At 47.1% G+C, this 17,500-nt stretch overlaps 1 protein-coding gene across 1 annotated transcript in view; it reads left to right on the top strand.

Annotated features, from left to right (window-relative positions):
* The window catches only part of LOC135821193 (sushi, von Willebrand factor type A, EGF and pentraxin domain-containing protein 1-like), a 108,083-nt gene that overhangs the window by 48,173 nt on the left and 42,410 nt on the right, over positions 1–17,500 (top strand). The window contains exons 20-21 of the mRNA XM_065334262.1: positions 7,954–8,142; positions 11,639–11,833. Coding sequence (XP_065190334.1) covers positions 7,954–8,142; positions 11,639–11,833 — 384 coding nt within the window. The remainder of the gene's footprint in view (positions 1–7,953; positions 8,143–11,638; positions 11,834–17,500) is intronic.

Below are 17,500 nucleotides of genomic sequence, written 5' to 3'. Positions count from 1 at the left end.
TGTATGTGTACATGGAGCAATTCATGAATATGCATGATATATTTGGGTATTGTGTACATAAATCAGTGAAATCCAGCGTTATATGCACATAAAAAATGAAATACCACCACTCACCCCTTCACCCTCAATACCTGCGTCCCTCCTATCATTGTCGACTGGTACAGCCCAAGTGAGGAAATATCTCCGTAATCTGAAAACTGGCAAGTCCCCTGGTCAAGACGGAATTACCAACGAAGTTTGGAGAGCTCTTGCTCCATCTGTTGCCTATCCTGTGTCAATTATCTTGAATATGTCATTTCGCGAAGGGAAATTCTCAGCCATGTGGAAAACTGCGGTAGTCGTGGCCACCTACAAAAATAGAGGACCACGCACCACCCCCAGCAACTATCGCCCTATCTCATTGCTCTCTACTTTATCAAAAGTGTGCGAACGTGTTGTATATGACATCATTTATGATCATGTTCGCATTTCACTTTCGCCAGCACAGTCGGGCTTTTGTCGGGGTGACTCCACCAGGTACCAGGTTACCCGCCTCGTGCAAGACATCCACACCACCCGGAACGCCCATAACCATGTTGGTTTAGTTTTCTTCGATCTCGCAAAGGCCTTCGACACTGTTTGGCACAGGGGTCTCTTAGCTAAGCTGCGAACAGTATATCGCATTGATGGCAAGGCAATCGGCTGGCTTTCATCGTATCTCTAACCGACATCAGCTTGTACGCCTCTCAACTGTGTTATCGGAGCCTTTACCCGTTACTTCTGGAGTCCCCCAGGGTTCAATCCTTGGGCCACTGCTATTTCTCCTGTATATTAATGACCTCCCCGATATTGCCCCTGGTGTCAGCCTTTTCGCTGACGACACAGCTCTGCTTTGCTCCAATGCTTGCCCAATACGACTGCACGAAGCCATGCAAGATAGCATTGGGAAAGTTATAACCTGGATGCATGATTGGAAGTTGCAGCTAAACGTTGATAAAACGGCAGCTATGTACATTTCCCCGTCTCCCCCTTCCCTGCCACTTTGTTTTCCTTCTTCAAGTGTTGCTATTCGTATTGTTGAAGAGCATAAGCATCTTGGCGTTATTATTGACTCTAAATTGTCGTGGTCACCCCATGTCCAGTATGTCTGCAAGCGCACAAGCTCCATCCTTGGGGCTCTTCAAGCCCACTGTAGACATCTTCCTCTTCCTTGAAAACGCTTGTTTTATCGTTGCTATATATTGCCCTTACTTGACTACTGTGATACTGCTTGGTCTGGCATAACTACTACTGTATTGAACAAGCTAGAAACCCATAACCGCATGCTCCTTAAAATCTTATTTAGCAAAGATCGTCGCTTTCCCTCCGCTAGTCTTTACGAAATTGCCAAGATCAGTCCCCTTTCCACTCGACATAAGTACCACCCCTGTGTTCTCATACATAAAATATTACTAAATAAAATACCCTTGCATATGCAGGCTTATAATTGGTTCTCCGAAACACGGAATACCCGGAACTCACTCAGTCTCCCACGCGCTGCCTCCACCCTATTCACTAGATCCCCGATCTTTGCTGGCTATGTGTTTTGGGCAACATTACCAACGCAGGCCAAGACCAGCACGTCGATGGATAATTTTGTTGCTAAAATCTCTGCTCAATTATAGGTTTCATGTATATCCTGCTGGTTTGTCTCCTCCTTTGCCTTCTTTGCCTCTTATTTGTATTCTTTTATCTGTTTTACTGCTGTGGTTGGCTTTCACCCTTGTCTCAGTTTTACTGGCCGTCATCATGATGTGCCATGAGATAATGATATAAATACAATAAATACAAATCAGTTATCCAACATATTCAGTTATCCAACATGCCTGATTCCCGAAGTGGTCGGATAAGTGACATTCGACTGTATTTCACTTTTCAACGCAACTGAAGGCACAAATCACTGTACATTGTGCTACGAAAGAGGCGTGCGCTGGGCTCGACTGGGGAAGTGGACAGTAACACGCATACATGACATGTACACTCAGGCGCGTAAGAAGCAGATTTCCAATGGTCCGGCGGATAGCTGGCTCGCGCAGGTCGCGACTTTCTAATAAAATGTTCAACTCCGCCCAGTATGACTACTACAGTATTCACTTCGTCCTGGGGGTTAGACATGGGGAAGTTGCCATACTGGGCTGGGTTAGACATGGGGAAGTTGCCATGCAGGGGTGGTGAGCCCGCCTTTCGGCACCGGGAATACAGCTCGCTCGACTCTGTCTGCACTGAGTGAAGAGGGCGATTTTACTTGTAAAAGGATTGATATGAACAAATACTGTGGTGTCATGGAAGACTTGAGGTTATACTGGCACATGTATACTCCTGAAGCATGCAGAAGCAAGTATTTGAATTGGCAAAATTCCGCTTAAAACTGTCCGAATTGGGAGAGCTGACGCTCACTTCCACGTACACATATTGATTCCCCTGTGGTACTCTTCCGGCACTAGCCGTGCAGCAGATTCTTGTGGAGATTCAGGAACAACAGGTGATCGAGCCTTTCCTGGAGGGTTGTGCTGTGTAAGTAGGACTTGGACCCTCCGAATGGTTGAAAACGAGCTTGTTTTTTTTTAAACCTTTGCCAAGCCTCTTGTACAGGCAACAAAATACCATCTTGATCAATAATAGAAATGCAACTACTTCAAATATTAAAACCCAAAAACAATTTTAAAATGTAAAGCAACTCAAAGCAACTGAAAAGAATTCAAAGCAACTGAAAAGAACTCAAAGCAAATGAAAAGAACTCAAAGTCAATTAGAGAAAAGAACCCAGCCAACCGCACACGGAGTACACAAGAGGCAACAGCATACTCTGAATAAGTAAACTTCCTCAAAAAACGTATCAGTGAAATCCATGAATTTAGACCGCCGAACTTGAGCCTCCGACACAGCTAGTGCAGCAGGCGAAGCACCAGCCTCCAGAACCATGGGCCGGGACGTCCGAACAGCTTCCTGCAGCCTCGCAGACACATAATACAAGACCTAAGTAGCGAGAAAGACAACCTACATCGCACATAGGCCATGACATGACAATACTGCTTGGACTTCTTTGCTGCCAGAAGAGCGGCTTGCTGGCTTTTTTTCTTTTTTTTCTTTCTTTGGCGAAACATTTGTCCGGCAGCCGCCGGACCTGTCGGACCTGTTCCTACGCCCCTGACACTGTACAGTGTGTGACCACACTCATGCATTACAAAACTCGTGACGATGTCGGGTGCCATATTGGTTACCATGGCAACGAAGCGAATTTTCTTGGTATTTTGGGCGATATTTTGAATTCTCTGGAAAAATTGCTGAGATGAAAAATTCGCACCATGTGGCCAGCCTTGGCGGTGAAGGGTGTCCGATTTTGGGCGAAAATTATTTGACAGCACTGCATGTTTGAGTTGTCCACTCAGACGAAGGACCTAAAGGAAGATTTGGTTTTCCTCAAGGAATCCGCCCTGACAACGACGACGACGACGGCGACAACAACAACCCATCAGATCACCGAGAAAAGAGACCCTGGGCAAACAGTAATTGCTTGCTTCTTCGACGTATCTAAGGCATTTGACCGGATGTGGCATCAAGGACTGCTTGCAAAATTGGCCCACCTCGGACTCGATGGCAAATGCCACCGGTGGCTTGCCTCTCTTCTCACCAACAGACGACAACGTGTGAGAGTGGAGAGCAGCAAGTCAACCTGACGGAACATTCCAGCGGGGGTCCCCCGAAGGCTCTGTCCTGGGGCCGCATACATGTACGCAAGTTTTTACGCTCTGAAGAGTGTAAGAAATGAACAAAAATCATGCATTATGAGTCTATACAGTACATGTATGAACTTAACCAGTACCCTTATAACAGTGTCTCTTGGTCTGATGCAAATAGCGCTGTAAGGGTAAGGGATCGTTCACAAATCTCGATACTTTTTATAGAGAAGATATTCATTCGTTTGGGGCGGGGGGGGGGAGGGGGTTTGGGCCCCGTTCGTCTCGTCTTTGAGAAGAAAAAATCGAACTCTATCTATGGATGGGCACTGTTCGCACATGTCATTTATGACCTACACAAAGTGAAAGTCAACCTCGCGAACATATCCATGGCAATGTTATGCGACCATGGCAACGTAAACCTAGGTGTATGGTGAAATTAGAGTTGCAGCTGGTCACGTTTCATGACGAAATTGATCTTAATTTAAAAAATTAATATCGATCCTTTGCATAAACATGTATATGTTCGTTTTGAGGGGGGAGGGAGGGGGTCTGGGGAGAAATGAACAACGTATCGTCTTGAAAAAGATATCGATATTTACGGACGGCCCCTAAGTCGGCTGTAGCTGAATTCTTATTGCGCTGAATCTCGCAGCCAGCTCTTACTGACAGGGGAGTTGGCTTTTATCAATGCTGGCTTGAGAGCTTGCACACCGGCATTGTGAACCTGATGACGGCAATTTACCGAAACGCTGTAATATTGTGAAATGAGTTGATTTATTGCAGTGAACAAGCGTTTCGGAGACAGCAGTTTTAATTTAGCTACAAAGACAACTAATTGCACAGTAAGCATTTCATATATGTCAACATGTATGTGTAAAATGTTGTACGATTATCGCAAGGCACACAACGAAAGGGAAAGCGAGGATTCGTTCAGAACTGTTTTCTTGTTACAATCATCAGTAAATTTACGTAAAAATGGAATGGGGACTATTTGAAACTAATCTTATATGGACAAATAAAAGTGAAAGAAGGGGAAAAGGAGCAAAACAAAAAAGGTGATTATACTACATATATTCAGTGGGGGGGGGGGGGGGGAGCAAGCTCAGCGGGTAAGAACAATGCATATGTGAATCATCAGCATCAGCAAAACAAAGAAAGAACCTGAACAGACGGAAGGAAGTGTGAACGGAGGGGAGGGGACAATCATACTCACCACACTCGCACCATACACTACGGAAACAATTTGAGGGTGATAACATTTTCCTTCTGTACACACAACACTGGCTTGTACAAGTGAATGAAGATTGCCTCTAAAACTTTAAGCTGCATAATATGAGTATGACTCGCACGACACAACACAGTGAAAGAAGAATCCGAGTACGAATGACAACAATCAGGATGACCCACCAAATGCCTGTAAACTGCCGATTTCTTCACATCCAACTCCAGGTCACAATCACACCCGACATCACCAGCCTCATCGCCATCTGCTTCATCCTTGGTATCAACTTCTCCAACTGACTCATCTGAACGCTCCTCCTCTTCTCCCCCATCCACCGACCTCCGTGTTAGCACCGGGTCACCTCCTCCCTGCTCCACCGACTCATCATCATGCTCCGCATCCTCCTCTTTGTCCGTTGACCTCCGTGCCCGCTTCCGGTTCCCTACTCCAACCGGCCCCGTAGCACGCGCGCCACCACCGCCGAAGAAAACCGTATAGTCCACAGCTGAACGACGCGGTCGTAAACACATGGAGCTGGTAGCCACTGGTCCCGAGGTTTTCTGTGATGAGCCGGCCGTTGGTATCAGAGCTACGGCATTGCATGTCGACTGTGTATCTGCCACATCCATCATGGATGGTTCCACGCCAGGTGCTCTAATAGTTGACGGTTCTGATCGCAACACGAGTGCAGGAGACGCCACTGGCAAAGGAACGTTCCTCGGCCTGTCACCATGGTCACACCCTCTGTGCTGCGGAGCTGATGTAGACATGGGTGCAGTCGAAATGCTGTCAGTCAATTCCGAAATCTGCATTGGAGGCTGCACTGGATTCTTTTTAGGCCAGACGCGTCTAGGTCGCGTAGAGCGCTGGGGTTCCGGTAGAATCTTCAATGGTACGTGTTGTTTGATGCGTGTGTACAGGTGTTGAACAGTCCTACCAAAACACCGGCTACCACACTGCCGGCATTCAAACTGGTAAACCAGATGGCTAAGTTGGTTGGTTGGTAGGACATGCTTCAACACCCGAAACGCACGCATCTTTGTAAAAACTAGGCGAAATTTGACAAAGCGTAGAGGGTCTTCCGGACCAGAGATCTCAACTCTCGGCAAACATCAATAGGCTCTTGACCTTTCCAGGGCAGACAAAAATAGATAGGGCACCTATCTGGACCAACGGTCGGTTCTTTGTCATTCACCGTGGCATGGAGTATTTTGATGAGCACATGATCTGGATAACCGTTCTTACTGAAAATTGATTTGAGGAGTCCAACTCCGCCGTCAGTTTGCTCTCAGAGCAAAATTAATGCGCTTGGCGCGATCGACAAGGTTGCGAACAAGATTCGATTTGTATTGTGTGGAACAGTATAAATCATTAACTATAATACTGTCCTGTGAAGGTTGGCGTGCGGTACACCGAGGTGAGGGTACAAGTATCGGAATCGACTGACAACATTTCGACTACACCCATGTCTACGTCAGCTCCGCAGCACAGAGGGTGTGACAGGCCGAGGAACGTTCCTTTGCCAGTGGCGTCTCCTACACTCATGTTGCGATCAGAACCCACAACTATTAGAGCACCTGGCGTGAAACAATCCATGGTGGATGTGGCAGATACACAGTCAACATGCAATGACGTACAAGTAGCTCTGATACCAACGACCGGCTCGTCACAGAAAACCTCGGGACCAGTGGCTACCAGCTCCATGTGTTTACGACCGCGTCGTTCAGCTGTGGACTATACAGTTTTCTTCGGCGGTGGTGGCGCGCGGGCTACGGGGCCAGTTGGAGTAGGCAACCGGAAGCGGGCACGGAGGTCAACGGACAAAGAGAAGGATGCGGAGCATGATGATGAGTCGGTGGAGCAGGGAGGAGGTGACCCGGTGCTAACACGGAGGTCGGTGGATGGGGGAGAAGAGGAGGAGCGTTCCGATGAGTCAGTTGGAGAAGTTGATACCAAGGATGAAGCGGATGGCGATGAGGCTGGTGATGTCGGGTGTGATTGTGACCTGGAGTTGGATGTGAAGAAATCGGCAGTTTACAGGCATTTGGTGGGTCATCCTGATTGTTGCCATTCGTACTCGGATTTCTTCTTTCACTGTGTTGTGTCGTGCAAGTCATACTCATATTATACAGTTTAAAGTTTTAGAGGCAATCTTCATTCACTTGTACAAGCCAGTGTTGTGTGTACAGAAGGAAAGTGTTATCACCCTCAAATTGTTTCCGTAGTGTATGGTGTGAGTGTGGTGAGTATGATTGCCCCCCCCCCCTCCGTTCACACTTCCTTCCGTCTGTTCAGGTTCTTTCTTTGTTTTGCTGATGCTGATGATTCACATATAATGCGTTGTTCTTACCTGCTGAGCTTGCCCCCCCCCCCCCCACCCCCCCCCCCCCCCACTGAATATATGTAGTATAATCACCTTTTTTTGTTTTGCTCCTTTTCCCCTTCTTTCACTTTTATTTGTCCATATAGGATTAGTTTCAAATAGTCCCCATTCCATTGTTACGTAAATTCACTGATGATTGTAACAAGAAAACAGTTCTGAACGAATCCTCGCTTTCCCTTTCGTTGTGTGCCTTGCGATAATCGTACAACATTTTACACATGCATGTTGACATATATGAAATGCTTACTGTGCAATTAGTTGTCTTTGTAGCTATATTATTTCAGTGCTGATATCATAATGGACGAGAGCATGTGCGCTCTACTCTTAAATGCTGCACCAAGCCACGTAAAAACTATGGTGACATGCTCACCTGTATTGAACTTCGCGCCAAATCAGCAAGGCATCGTCACATCGCTGACTTCTTCTGTGAAAGGTATTTTGCGAGTTCGCATCGCACGCCTGTTTTTTTGTTGTTGCCATATTCGCATCTTGCAGTCCCCGCAGATTGATGGAGAGAGGCAGTTTGCTTTATGCGTTGCTTAAATGAAAATTATCGATACACTTACGATGTGCTATTAACAACAGTATTCTAGAACTGCTTCAGCCCTCTTATTTTTAATTTCTGCCTAACTTTATTTCGTTGTTTTGTAGCAATTGAGAACTATTGCAAAGGAAAACAATTTGTTGGTGGAGCGCTGTCTACAAGTAAACGTGGTGTGTTAAACAGCAGCGAGACATTGCAGTGCGACTCGGGGTATAAACTTGATTCCGACCCTACCTACGCTTGCACCTATGTCACCGAGAAGCAGGGTGCATGGGCTGGAACGGCCAAGTGCATAAGTAAGTCAAGTAGCTAGATATAGCTGTGCATCCGTTGCATGGCCATAGTCTGTTACTCTTTTTCATTTTTTTATTTTCATTTTGTTTTTTACGAAAGTCCACTACATTCCCGAATATGTGCGAGAAGTGGTGGCGGGGCCAGGCTGCTCTGCAAACCTTAAAGGTCTCGGAGTCTATGCAGACAAAGCGCGCCATAATGCAGTGAAACCATGAGGAGGGAATTGAATGATAGCGAGGAACGAGGACAATGGGTAGATTGACTATGCGTGCGGTGTTGGTGCGTGCACGTTTTGCTGTTGCACAGAGTTCGAGACTTCACCTTGGCGATTTTATCTGAGATAACCATCCACAGAGTTATTATTATCTTTATTCTCACGATGGCCGTAGCCAGTAAGAGAGAGAGAGAGAGACAGTACTATGTGTTATCAATCAGAGTGGGTGCAATAAACCAGGAGAAACAGTGGCTAGTGGCAGCCGTGGTTTGGGCGCTTTATTTAAGTAAAGACGAGGAAGGAAGTATCCTTTGCGAAGGCAGGTAGGGTGATTGGCTTATTGGGTTGGATTGGGTTGGTTTATTTAATTTCGAAGAACGAACAGGCAGTGTTGCCTGATTGCATGAGATCGTCTACAGGCACACAACTATAAGGAAAAAATGAAAAGAACAAAAGAAAAAAAGAAAAAAAGCAATGAAAAATATCAATTGTGCACTCATAACCATGTATAAAACAATTTAAATGAAACAATTCCAGAATGTTTTCTTGTGACTATCATCAGTGGAACATCGTCACATAGTAAGAGTCACTAAAACAACTATTTAGAGTCGACCTACCCTTATAACGATAACCTCTATAACGATGTCACCCTTATAACGATATTTTTCTGCCAAACCAAATCACTCCATTAACTTGTGTACACAATGCCTTATCTCTATAACAATATTACTATAACGATATTACCCCTATAACGATATAAAACGGGCTGACCGATCGAAATTTTCCATTTTATAACAATATCTAGCAGGGAGTATGCAGAGCCCACTATCCAGGTAGGGCAAGCTTCACTTGATAAGTCGCTGGGACTTGACGAAATGCAATGGGGGCACCAGTGGGCACCTTGCTGTGTACGTACTGGGCATCTACACACGTTTTTTAAGCTACGAAGAGTGTAAAAAATGAACAAAATCCATGAATTATGACGCATGTGTATGAAATGAGCCAGTTTCCCCTATAACAATATTACCCTTATAACAATATTTCTTGGTGTGACGCAAATATCGTTATAAGGGTAGGTCGAATATATAATAGCTAGAATGATATGAAAAGAAGCGTGAGAATGCAGCAGCTCGAGGTTATGCACAACACGCGTAGTGTGAACTTATGCAGTGGATATGAGCCTGGAATGGTAGCAGTAGATGAATGTGGCAGTTGTGAGTGCGTGTGGACAAACTGGTGAGTGCGTATTATTTGAAAAGTGCGAGTGCTACAACAGTTCTCACGGAGTGATGCATTTATAAAGGTTTTTTCAAGGAAGGAGCGCCATGCCCTCCACCGGCACCCACCTTGAGATTGTGGTGAACAGGTAGCATGTGAAAACGCATTGAAAAGTACTCGAATGTTGACAGGTTTGTCTCCACCAACGCTGGCAGCGATTCTGACAGGCGCATAGCACCTCCGTTGGACGTGGTCCGGTCTGAGGGGGGGGGGGGGGGCTCCAGGGTCTGGCCCATAGAAATTTTTGGAAATTAGGGTGCAAAATCCTGCATTCTGGGCATTTAAAAAAAAAAGCGGTCCTGCCAAAGCCTGACCGGCCGGACCGGCTGCTACGTGCCTGTCTGAAGCTTGTTCTTTTTCGTCCAAGCCATAGAAGGGCTTCCTGGCAACTGCTCTGACTGAGCACGAGTGTTGAACATCAAGTGGAGTGACGCTATAGTGCATCGTTCAACTGCATGCGTCCATTCACATACAAACTGAATATGAACTGGTCTTTGCCTGCTCACCAGCGATAAAAAAATTCTCGCATGTAACCCCAAAAGTGACCGTTGGCGCAACCTTGAAAAAGCTCTATTTGTGTTTACGTTTTTTACCTAAAAAATTTGGAACGAGAGAACTTAAAAGCCCAGGAGCTGTCGCTATGCTTTGTTTTTATCCAGACATTCTTTGCAATACGGTTGTCTCGGATGGAGAGCCGAGGATAAATTTATAGAAAAGGAAAAGGACCAAGGAACTACAAGTTACGCTATAATGTCCACTAGCACCACCAGTTCGATGTCCTAAAGCTGTTTGCCAGTTAGTTGTAGAACGTCAGTACCGTCGGTCAGTGTCATGCAATGTTATCGCATGAGCTGATTGGTTAGTAACTGGTGGTGTTAGTGGATAGCACACTGTAACTTGTCGTTCTTTGATCCTTTTCTTTCCTACAAATACGATTATCGCACGTGTTTTTTATTGCAAAGATGCTCCTATAAGTTCTAACAACACACATGATGACCTAGGTGAAAACAAAGCGTAAGGACTGGTCCTGGGCTTTGCAGCGATGAATACAATACTATTATTCCCGTAGCTATGCAGAAGACGTTACTTCAGTAACGTCTGGCGCTAGCCAGGGTCCACACAGCTTTAATTTGGTGTTTGTTTGTTTGTTTGTGTCACGCCTGGCGCTATCCCGTATCAGTCCCCTACCGTACCGTACCATCAAACACAGCTGGTCGACCGGTCACAAACAGCTGGCCACAATATTTGCCGACGCTATCCCGTATCTGTCCCGTACCGTACCGTACCATCAAACACAGCCGGCCACAAACAGCTCGCCACAATATTCGTCGTATTATGTATACGACTCCCTGATGTATGGGGAGATTTTCTGTCAAGAAATAGGGAGACGAGGAGAAAATGCAATTAGAATGGACGTTGTTGCCAAATAGGTGATAGGATGCGTCAGCAAAAACATACTTTAGAAGAGAGATCCCGTCGTCTCTAAAATAAGCGTGAACGGGCGAGTCAGCGCCGGTCACAGGAAACGTCGGAAGAGAGATCCTGTCGACTCCAGAACGCCCGTGATCGGCAGAGTCAGCGCCGGTCCCAGGAAACGTCAGGACACACATCCCGTCGACTACAGCACGCCCGTGATCGGCAGAGTCAGCGCCGGCCCCAGGAAACGTCAGGACAGACATCCCGTCGACTCCAGAATGCCCGCGATCGGCAGAGTCAGCGCCGGTCCCATAGCTATGCAGAAGACGTTACTTCAGTAACTCACTGAAACGTTTTTGCAATAAAATGATGTAGCTAATCAAAGGAAAACACATTTCCATCAGTTCTAGCAACATGCACGATGAGCTAGGGAACAAAGCATAGTGTAGGGCCCTGAGCTTCCAAACTCTCTCATTACTCATTGCTACGTGTGCAGTGTGCATTCGTGTGTCCTGATATGTGTTGTTTCTGACTGTATGTGCTGTGAATGTCTGCGTACACGCACTGCTTCCGTGCTTTCTCCTCTCCAGTCATAGAAGAGTTTTGCCCCAAAGAGAATATCACCAATGGCGCTGTGGTCTACCAGGGCGCCCACCGCGTCCACTCCACGGCGCTTCTAGTTTGCAAGGCAGGCTTTGTTGCCACATACGGCACTCGGCTAACATGCCGAAGTGGCACGTGGGCGGCAATCTCTATTGGACACCCGTACACACCTGAATGCAAACGTATGTGCGGATGACTACCCCGTCGTGCCTTGTCATGCAATGTACTGGCAATGTAGAACCGGAATATTTCGGTGGAGAATTATTTCTGGGTAACTTCGGTAGAATAAAGAAAAGGACCAAGGACGTACAAGTTGCGCTGTAATTTCCACTACCACCACATGATACTTGACTATGTAGATGATAGGCCAAATAAGCGCTCCAAAAGTTGAGAGGGCACGCGATTGATGACGCCACGCTGGGCTGGTCAGGTGCACGGGGAGATGTGCAAAGTACACGGATTTTTGGCTTGTTACTCGGTTACTCGATCAGGTGCTGCACGTGCATGAATGGAATGCATGCAGTTCCACCGTTGCTACTTTTTAAAAGGCACTTCCTTCGGTATTTTTTAGGGGATATAGCGGAAAACTATAAAGTCGTAACTCTGACAGTCTGACAGGATAGAAGAAACAGTTTCGCTTGCTTTATCCAGGCTGAAGTGATTTGGTGCAGCCTTTTTTTCCGATGCCGTCCAACCACGACCATTGCTGTGTTCCAGGATGTACTGGCGACCGGCGTTATCCTCCAGAAAATGGTATTCGTCTTTTCCATAAATTTCCATCTGATCCTGAACTGCGAAGGAAATGGACTGCTGCTATTCGACGGGAGGAAAGGGAAGGAGAGTTTGCAGTCAGCGATACTACTGTAGTGTGTTCTGACCATTTCTTACTGGAAGATTATGTACAAGCGGAGAAAATTACTAGAGCAAGGCTCGCGAAAAATTCTGTGCCCCGCGTTTTCGATCTGGAATCGTGGCCGAAGTACGCCAAGATGACAGCGGCTGATGCTAACCGGCGTCGCGCTACCTCGCGAGCTATGGCACGGGAGGTGCCTGAAGACGTGTCCAGTGGTCCCAGGCATACTGTCCCTACGCTGGCGGAAGCGTTCGACAGTGCTCAATGCGAGCTGGATGACTGCAACAGGAAATTAGTAGAATTGAGCGAAATGGTAAACAATCGCACGTTTGGATTATCCAGATTCAAAGACAGCCCAGGAAAGATGAATTTCTACGCAATGTTGAGCACCTACGCATCCTTCATGGCCGTTGCTACATTCTTGAATGTGGAATCTGACAGTAAAAGCGCTGTTGTCTCCCACAGGAGTAAAGCCGAGGCTGATCGTTCCAGGGCTTCCGGCGGAGGCCAACACAAGGCCTTGTCGCTGCTGGAGCAAATTTTCATGACAGTTGTTCGTTTGCGCCGTTGTATAGATGAGGCAATGCTTGCTGATCTCTATTACCTGAAACAGCCTACCAATAGTCGGATGCTCAATCAGATGACTACCTATCTGTACCTTCGGCTCGGGTTCATTCCGATATGGCCCAGTGCAGAGAGCGTGCAGGAGAATCTGCCCCAGTCGTTTAAGGATCTCTACCCCTCTACCTTACTTGTGATCGACGTGACTGAGGTCAAGTGTGAAGTGTCTTCAAGCCTCCCGCTGCAGTCACAGCTGTATGGCTCCTACAAGAGACACACAACATTGAAGGGATTGCCGGCAATTACCCCAGATGGAGCCATGGCATTTATTGCACAGCTGTACGGAGGCTCAATCAGCGACAGGGAGATTGTTGTGCGGGGCGGTTTTCTTGACCTGTTGAAGATCTCCACCCCCGGTCTTTCTGTAATGGCTGATAAGGGATTCGATATACAAGATTTGCTGATCGAGTCGGGTATGAAGCTCAACATCCCTCCTTTCAAGGTGACTGGTCAGCAAATGAGTGCTGCAGATGTACTGAAAACGCAGCAAATTGCCAAGCTCCGAATTCACGTGGAGCGTCTAATCCAGTGAGTTAAAGAACACCAGATTCTGCAAGGCATCATTCCCTTAACGCTTTTCGCCATTATTAACCAAGTATGGACAGTGTGCTGCTTGTTAACATTGTTCCAAACACCCATCGTTGCTAAACCAGCATCCAGCGGCACGGCACTATTGCACATCCTGCGGCTACAGCCACACAGTCTGATGCCCACTCATGGTGCATCCACGAGTTCATCTGCACAGCCTGCTACACCTGCGTCAGCGACCTGTACTTCTACAGAGCCTGCAGGGTAACTCTAAGACCGTATCAGATACAGTCGTCCCTCTCTAATCCGGCACCTTTTGCTACGGCGTTTTCTGCTGGATTAACGAGGGTGCTGGATTAAGAAATCCTGCCCTCTGACCCGGCCCTACCCAATTGCATGCATGTATCATACGTCAAACGCAGGGTTTTCCGTGTCGACCCAAGTATTTGGTGCACGGCTTTATATTCTCAACTGTTCTCCAGGAATATACACAGTGATAAAGTGATAAAGTAAAACAGAGAACATGTTCACAATGTACTCTTGCACACACACGCACACACACCTGAAAATTGGCAGGACACTACTCCTTGCTAAAATAAGAAAGTGTGGTTGACTGCTTAGCCGTTGTCTCCTGGCCAACATTGACCCTCTTGAGAAGGCCATGCAAGCAGTCGACATCATGCAGGTCGAACGTTGTAGTTAGTTGTAGAACGTCAGTACCGTCGGTCAGTGTCGTGCAATGTTATCGCATGAGCTGATAGTTTAGTAACTGGTGATGTTAGTGGACAGTATAGCGTAACTTGCAGTTCCTTGGTCTTTCTCTTTGTATAAATAAGTTAGGGTTCGGAAAAGTCCTAACAACCAACCGAACTGAACTCTCCCGCGCGAGGTAAAGTACAGTTGTCAACTGAACTCTGAAGTGGCCCCGCGTGCGCGGCACTGACCAGACTGGCCTAGCCTGGCCTGGCAAGGAGTGCACCTGTACTGTACGCGACTTACGAATGCCGGATTATGAAATCAAACTATGTGTAGTTTGAGCGATTCGTTTCAAAAAGTCACTGCCGGAGGCGGAATTCAAGTGCCGGATTAAGATGTAGGAATTGAACGAAAAAAATCGGTTTCGTCAGAAAGTGCGCCGGTTGGCAAGGGTTCCGGATAAACAAGTGCCGGATTAGAGAGGGACGACTGTACAACCGTTGTCTCTTTACAGATGGCATTTCAAAAATGGCAATGGGGTTTAACAACGAAGAGAACTGGTGCAAGACAGCAAAATCGAGTGCGTATTGGAAAGAAAAATCAAGAGTTAGATTTCAGATATTACCGATAAATGAGTAATAATCGAGATGTGTTTACGCAAGCCTAAACACCGTCCTTAACATAACCTTGAAATAGAAGTCAGTTGGTGGTGCAAGTATTTGTTCAATCCAAAACTTCTCGTTGAACCGCAATCTTTCACATGCGACGCGTCTGGGTCCTGTCCACACCAAAAAGTCGCACCACAGCAGACCAGACACACCAAGCTGCTCTTGCACTTGGTAGCAGTAGGGGTGGTTATCCTTCCAGTGGATCTTCCCTTCCTGCAGCTCGCAACAGAAGCCTGTATCAGCGCCGGCCTTCTCAGGTGTGAGATCATTATCAAATGCATTCAGTGGGCATTGGATCTCGAGAAGGCCGTGGCATGAATCCTCGCTGGGGTCGAAGACTAACCCATCCGGACTCGCCCCAATGTATCGACAGTTGGGGTGCAACACTAGGCCACAATTTCGCACAGCAGCCTTCTCTTTTCCTGACTGCTGCAATAGCATCGTGTAGTCTTCTCTGGCATCCTTCTCATTACGCTGGCCATGTCTAATAGCGGCAACATGTCACAAATCGGTTGACTGGAGTAATGACTGAACGAACGTCGGTGTAACCTCCTTCCGGTGAGTGATTAGGTGAAACCGCGAAGCAGTCAGGGTCTTATTCCTCAGCCTATGCCACATGTCGCTGCCACTCTGCTGTCGGATACTGCACTATATAGCTACTGCCTCTGCTAGAAGCATCTTCTCTGTGACATGAGATAGTGAAGGCGGGGCTTCCCGCGACAAAGGCAAGTCAATGAATGTGTTGCTAGCGTCAGGATGCTGAGGTGGTTGACAAGGGTTCCCATGGCCACTAGTTGACCCATGATCCTCTGTTGGCTGCTCTTCAGGCTCGGTTCCACAAGGCAGGGGCACATGTTCCATACCTTCTGGAATCAGGTGATGGCACAGAGTTGATCCACAAAAAACAGTCCCGTACTTTGACTGGATATTCTGGACCTTCACCGTTGCAGGCCATGCAGTGAGGAGAGGGCAGTTTGGCATAACGTCTTTCATACCACCACGCAAGATCTCCAGGTCGATCGCAGATATATTTCTCATGTCCGGGGCTCTAGCATCGTTGAGGCTGCACTGTAACTTCCCGTCCTCTTGGCGTTATCGGTTTGTGGACGCACGCTCCACAGTCACATCCATGACCGGTTTCGCAACGACACTCCGTGGTCTTGGGCCCCATTGCTGTTGTTGCGAGGTTGCTGACCCTGCAGATGGTAAGCCTTGTCCTTTCATCTCACAGTAGTTATAAGTCAGCAGCAAGGCAACAATGTGGTGGCAGGAGCCTGCAATGCCAGCAGTGCAAGTATAATATGCTGATATCACTTCGATTTGGTACATGCTTACGCACCGCTGTAGTACACACTTGAGTCTGTAGCTCTCCTTCTTTCTCTGCGATGCCCAGCACTTAGCCTTTACAAAATGCCTCTGCGGTCCAGAGTTCTTTGCGTCTGGAGAGCAACACTCCACACCATGCACGTAGGACCAGAAGAAGAACTCGTGCCCTCGACGGAATGGCTTCTGTGTCATTAGGTGCTTTCCTCGACTCTGAAGATGGAGGAGTACAACACCAACAGAAACACCATGGGGCAGATCTGCGGAGCGATGGCTCCATCCCTCCGCGGGAAATGCTGGTTGTTGAGCAGCATCTCTCCTGTCATGTGTTGGATTCGCCGGCGTAACAGGGTCTTCTGTTCCCGGAGCAGATGGTGTCGCGGTACTCGCTTCAGAAGCAACTAGTGAAGGAGGAACGGATTTCGATCGCCCTTTCGCTGCTCGGCGCCTGCTGCCATCCTTGTCCACCTTGCGGAGCTCCGGGTCGCTGTGATAATATCTCGACCTTCAGCATCAACAATAAATTGGACAGACACTATCGTCAGTGAGATACTTGTCTACTGAAGAGCAATAAGATAATATCTTTCGGTCTTACCTCTGCAGCACCTCATCTCGCTTTCCATCCAATCTCGCTCCATGAGCCCTCAGATAAGTCTTCAGCTGAGCAACAGTCCATCCAGCAAATGTCTCGCCCACAGGTGGGTCCGCAAAACGAGAAGCAACGGTTGAAGAACTGTTTCTTTCCGCCATATCCGAATATCAAGATGAAAAATTGAAAGCAAACTGTCACGGAGCTGTCAGAGTTCTCTTCCTTTATCCGAAAACTTTCTAAGGGTGGAAATGTTAAAATTAGTAATGATGGAACTGCATTCATTTCATTCATGCGCATGCAGCACCTGATCGCGTAAGCGAGTGACAAGCCTAAAATCCGTGTACTTTGCACATCCGGTGCACCTGATCAGCCCAGCGTGGGGTCATCAATCACGTGCCCTCTCAACTTTTGGAGCGCTTATTTGGCATATCATCTATTAAAGCTCATGCGATAACATTGCACAAAATTGACCGACAGTACTGACGTTCTACAACGTGACGTGGACATTATAGCGGAACTTGCACTTCGTTGGTCCTTTTCTTCATTATAAATAAATTATTGGCAGTCC

The sequence above is a fragment of the Sycon ciliatum genome, chromosome 7 (genome assembly GCF_964019385.1).
Source record: "Sycon ciliatum chromosome 7, ocSycCili1.1, whole genome shotgun sequence".
NCBI classification, from domain to species: domain Eukaryota; kingdom Metazoa; phylum Porifera; class Calcarea; order Leucosolenida; family Sycettidae; genus Sycon; species Sycon ciliatum.
The sequence above is the reverse complement of the archived record's forward strand: the minus strand, read 5'-3'. Positions and strand labels throughout refer to the sequence as shown.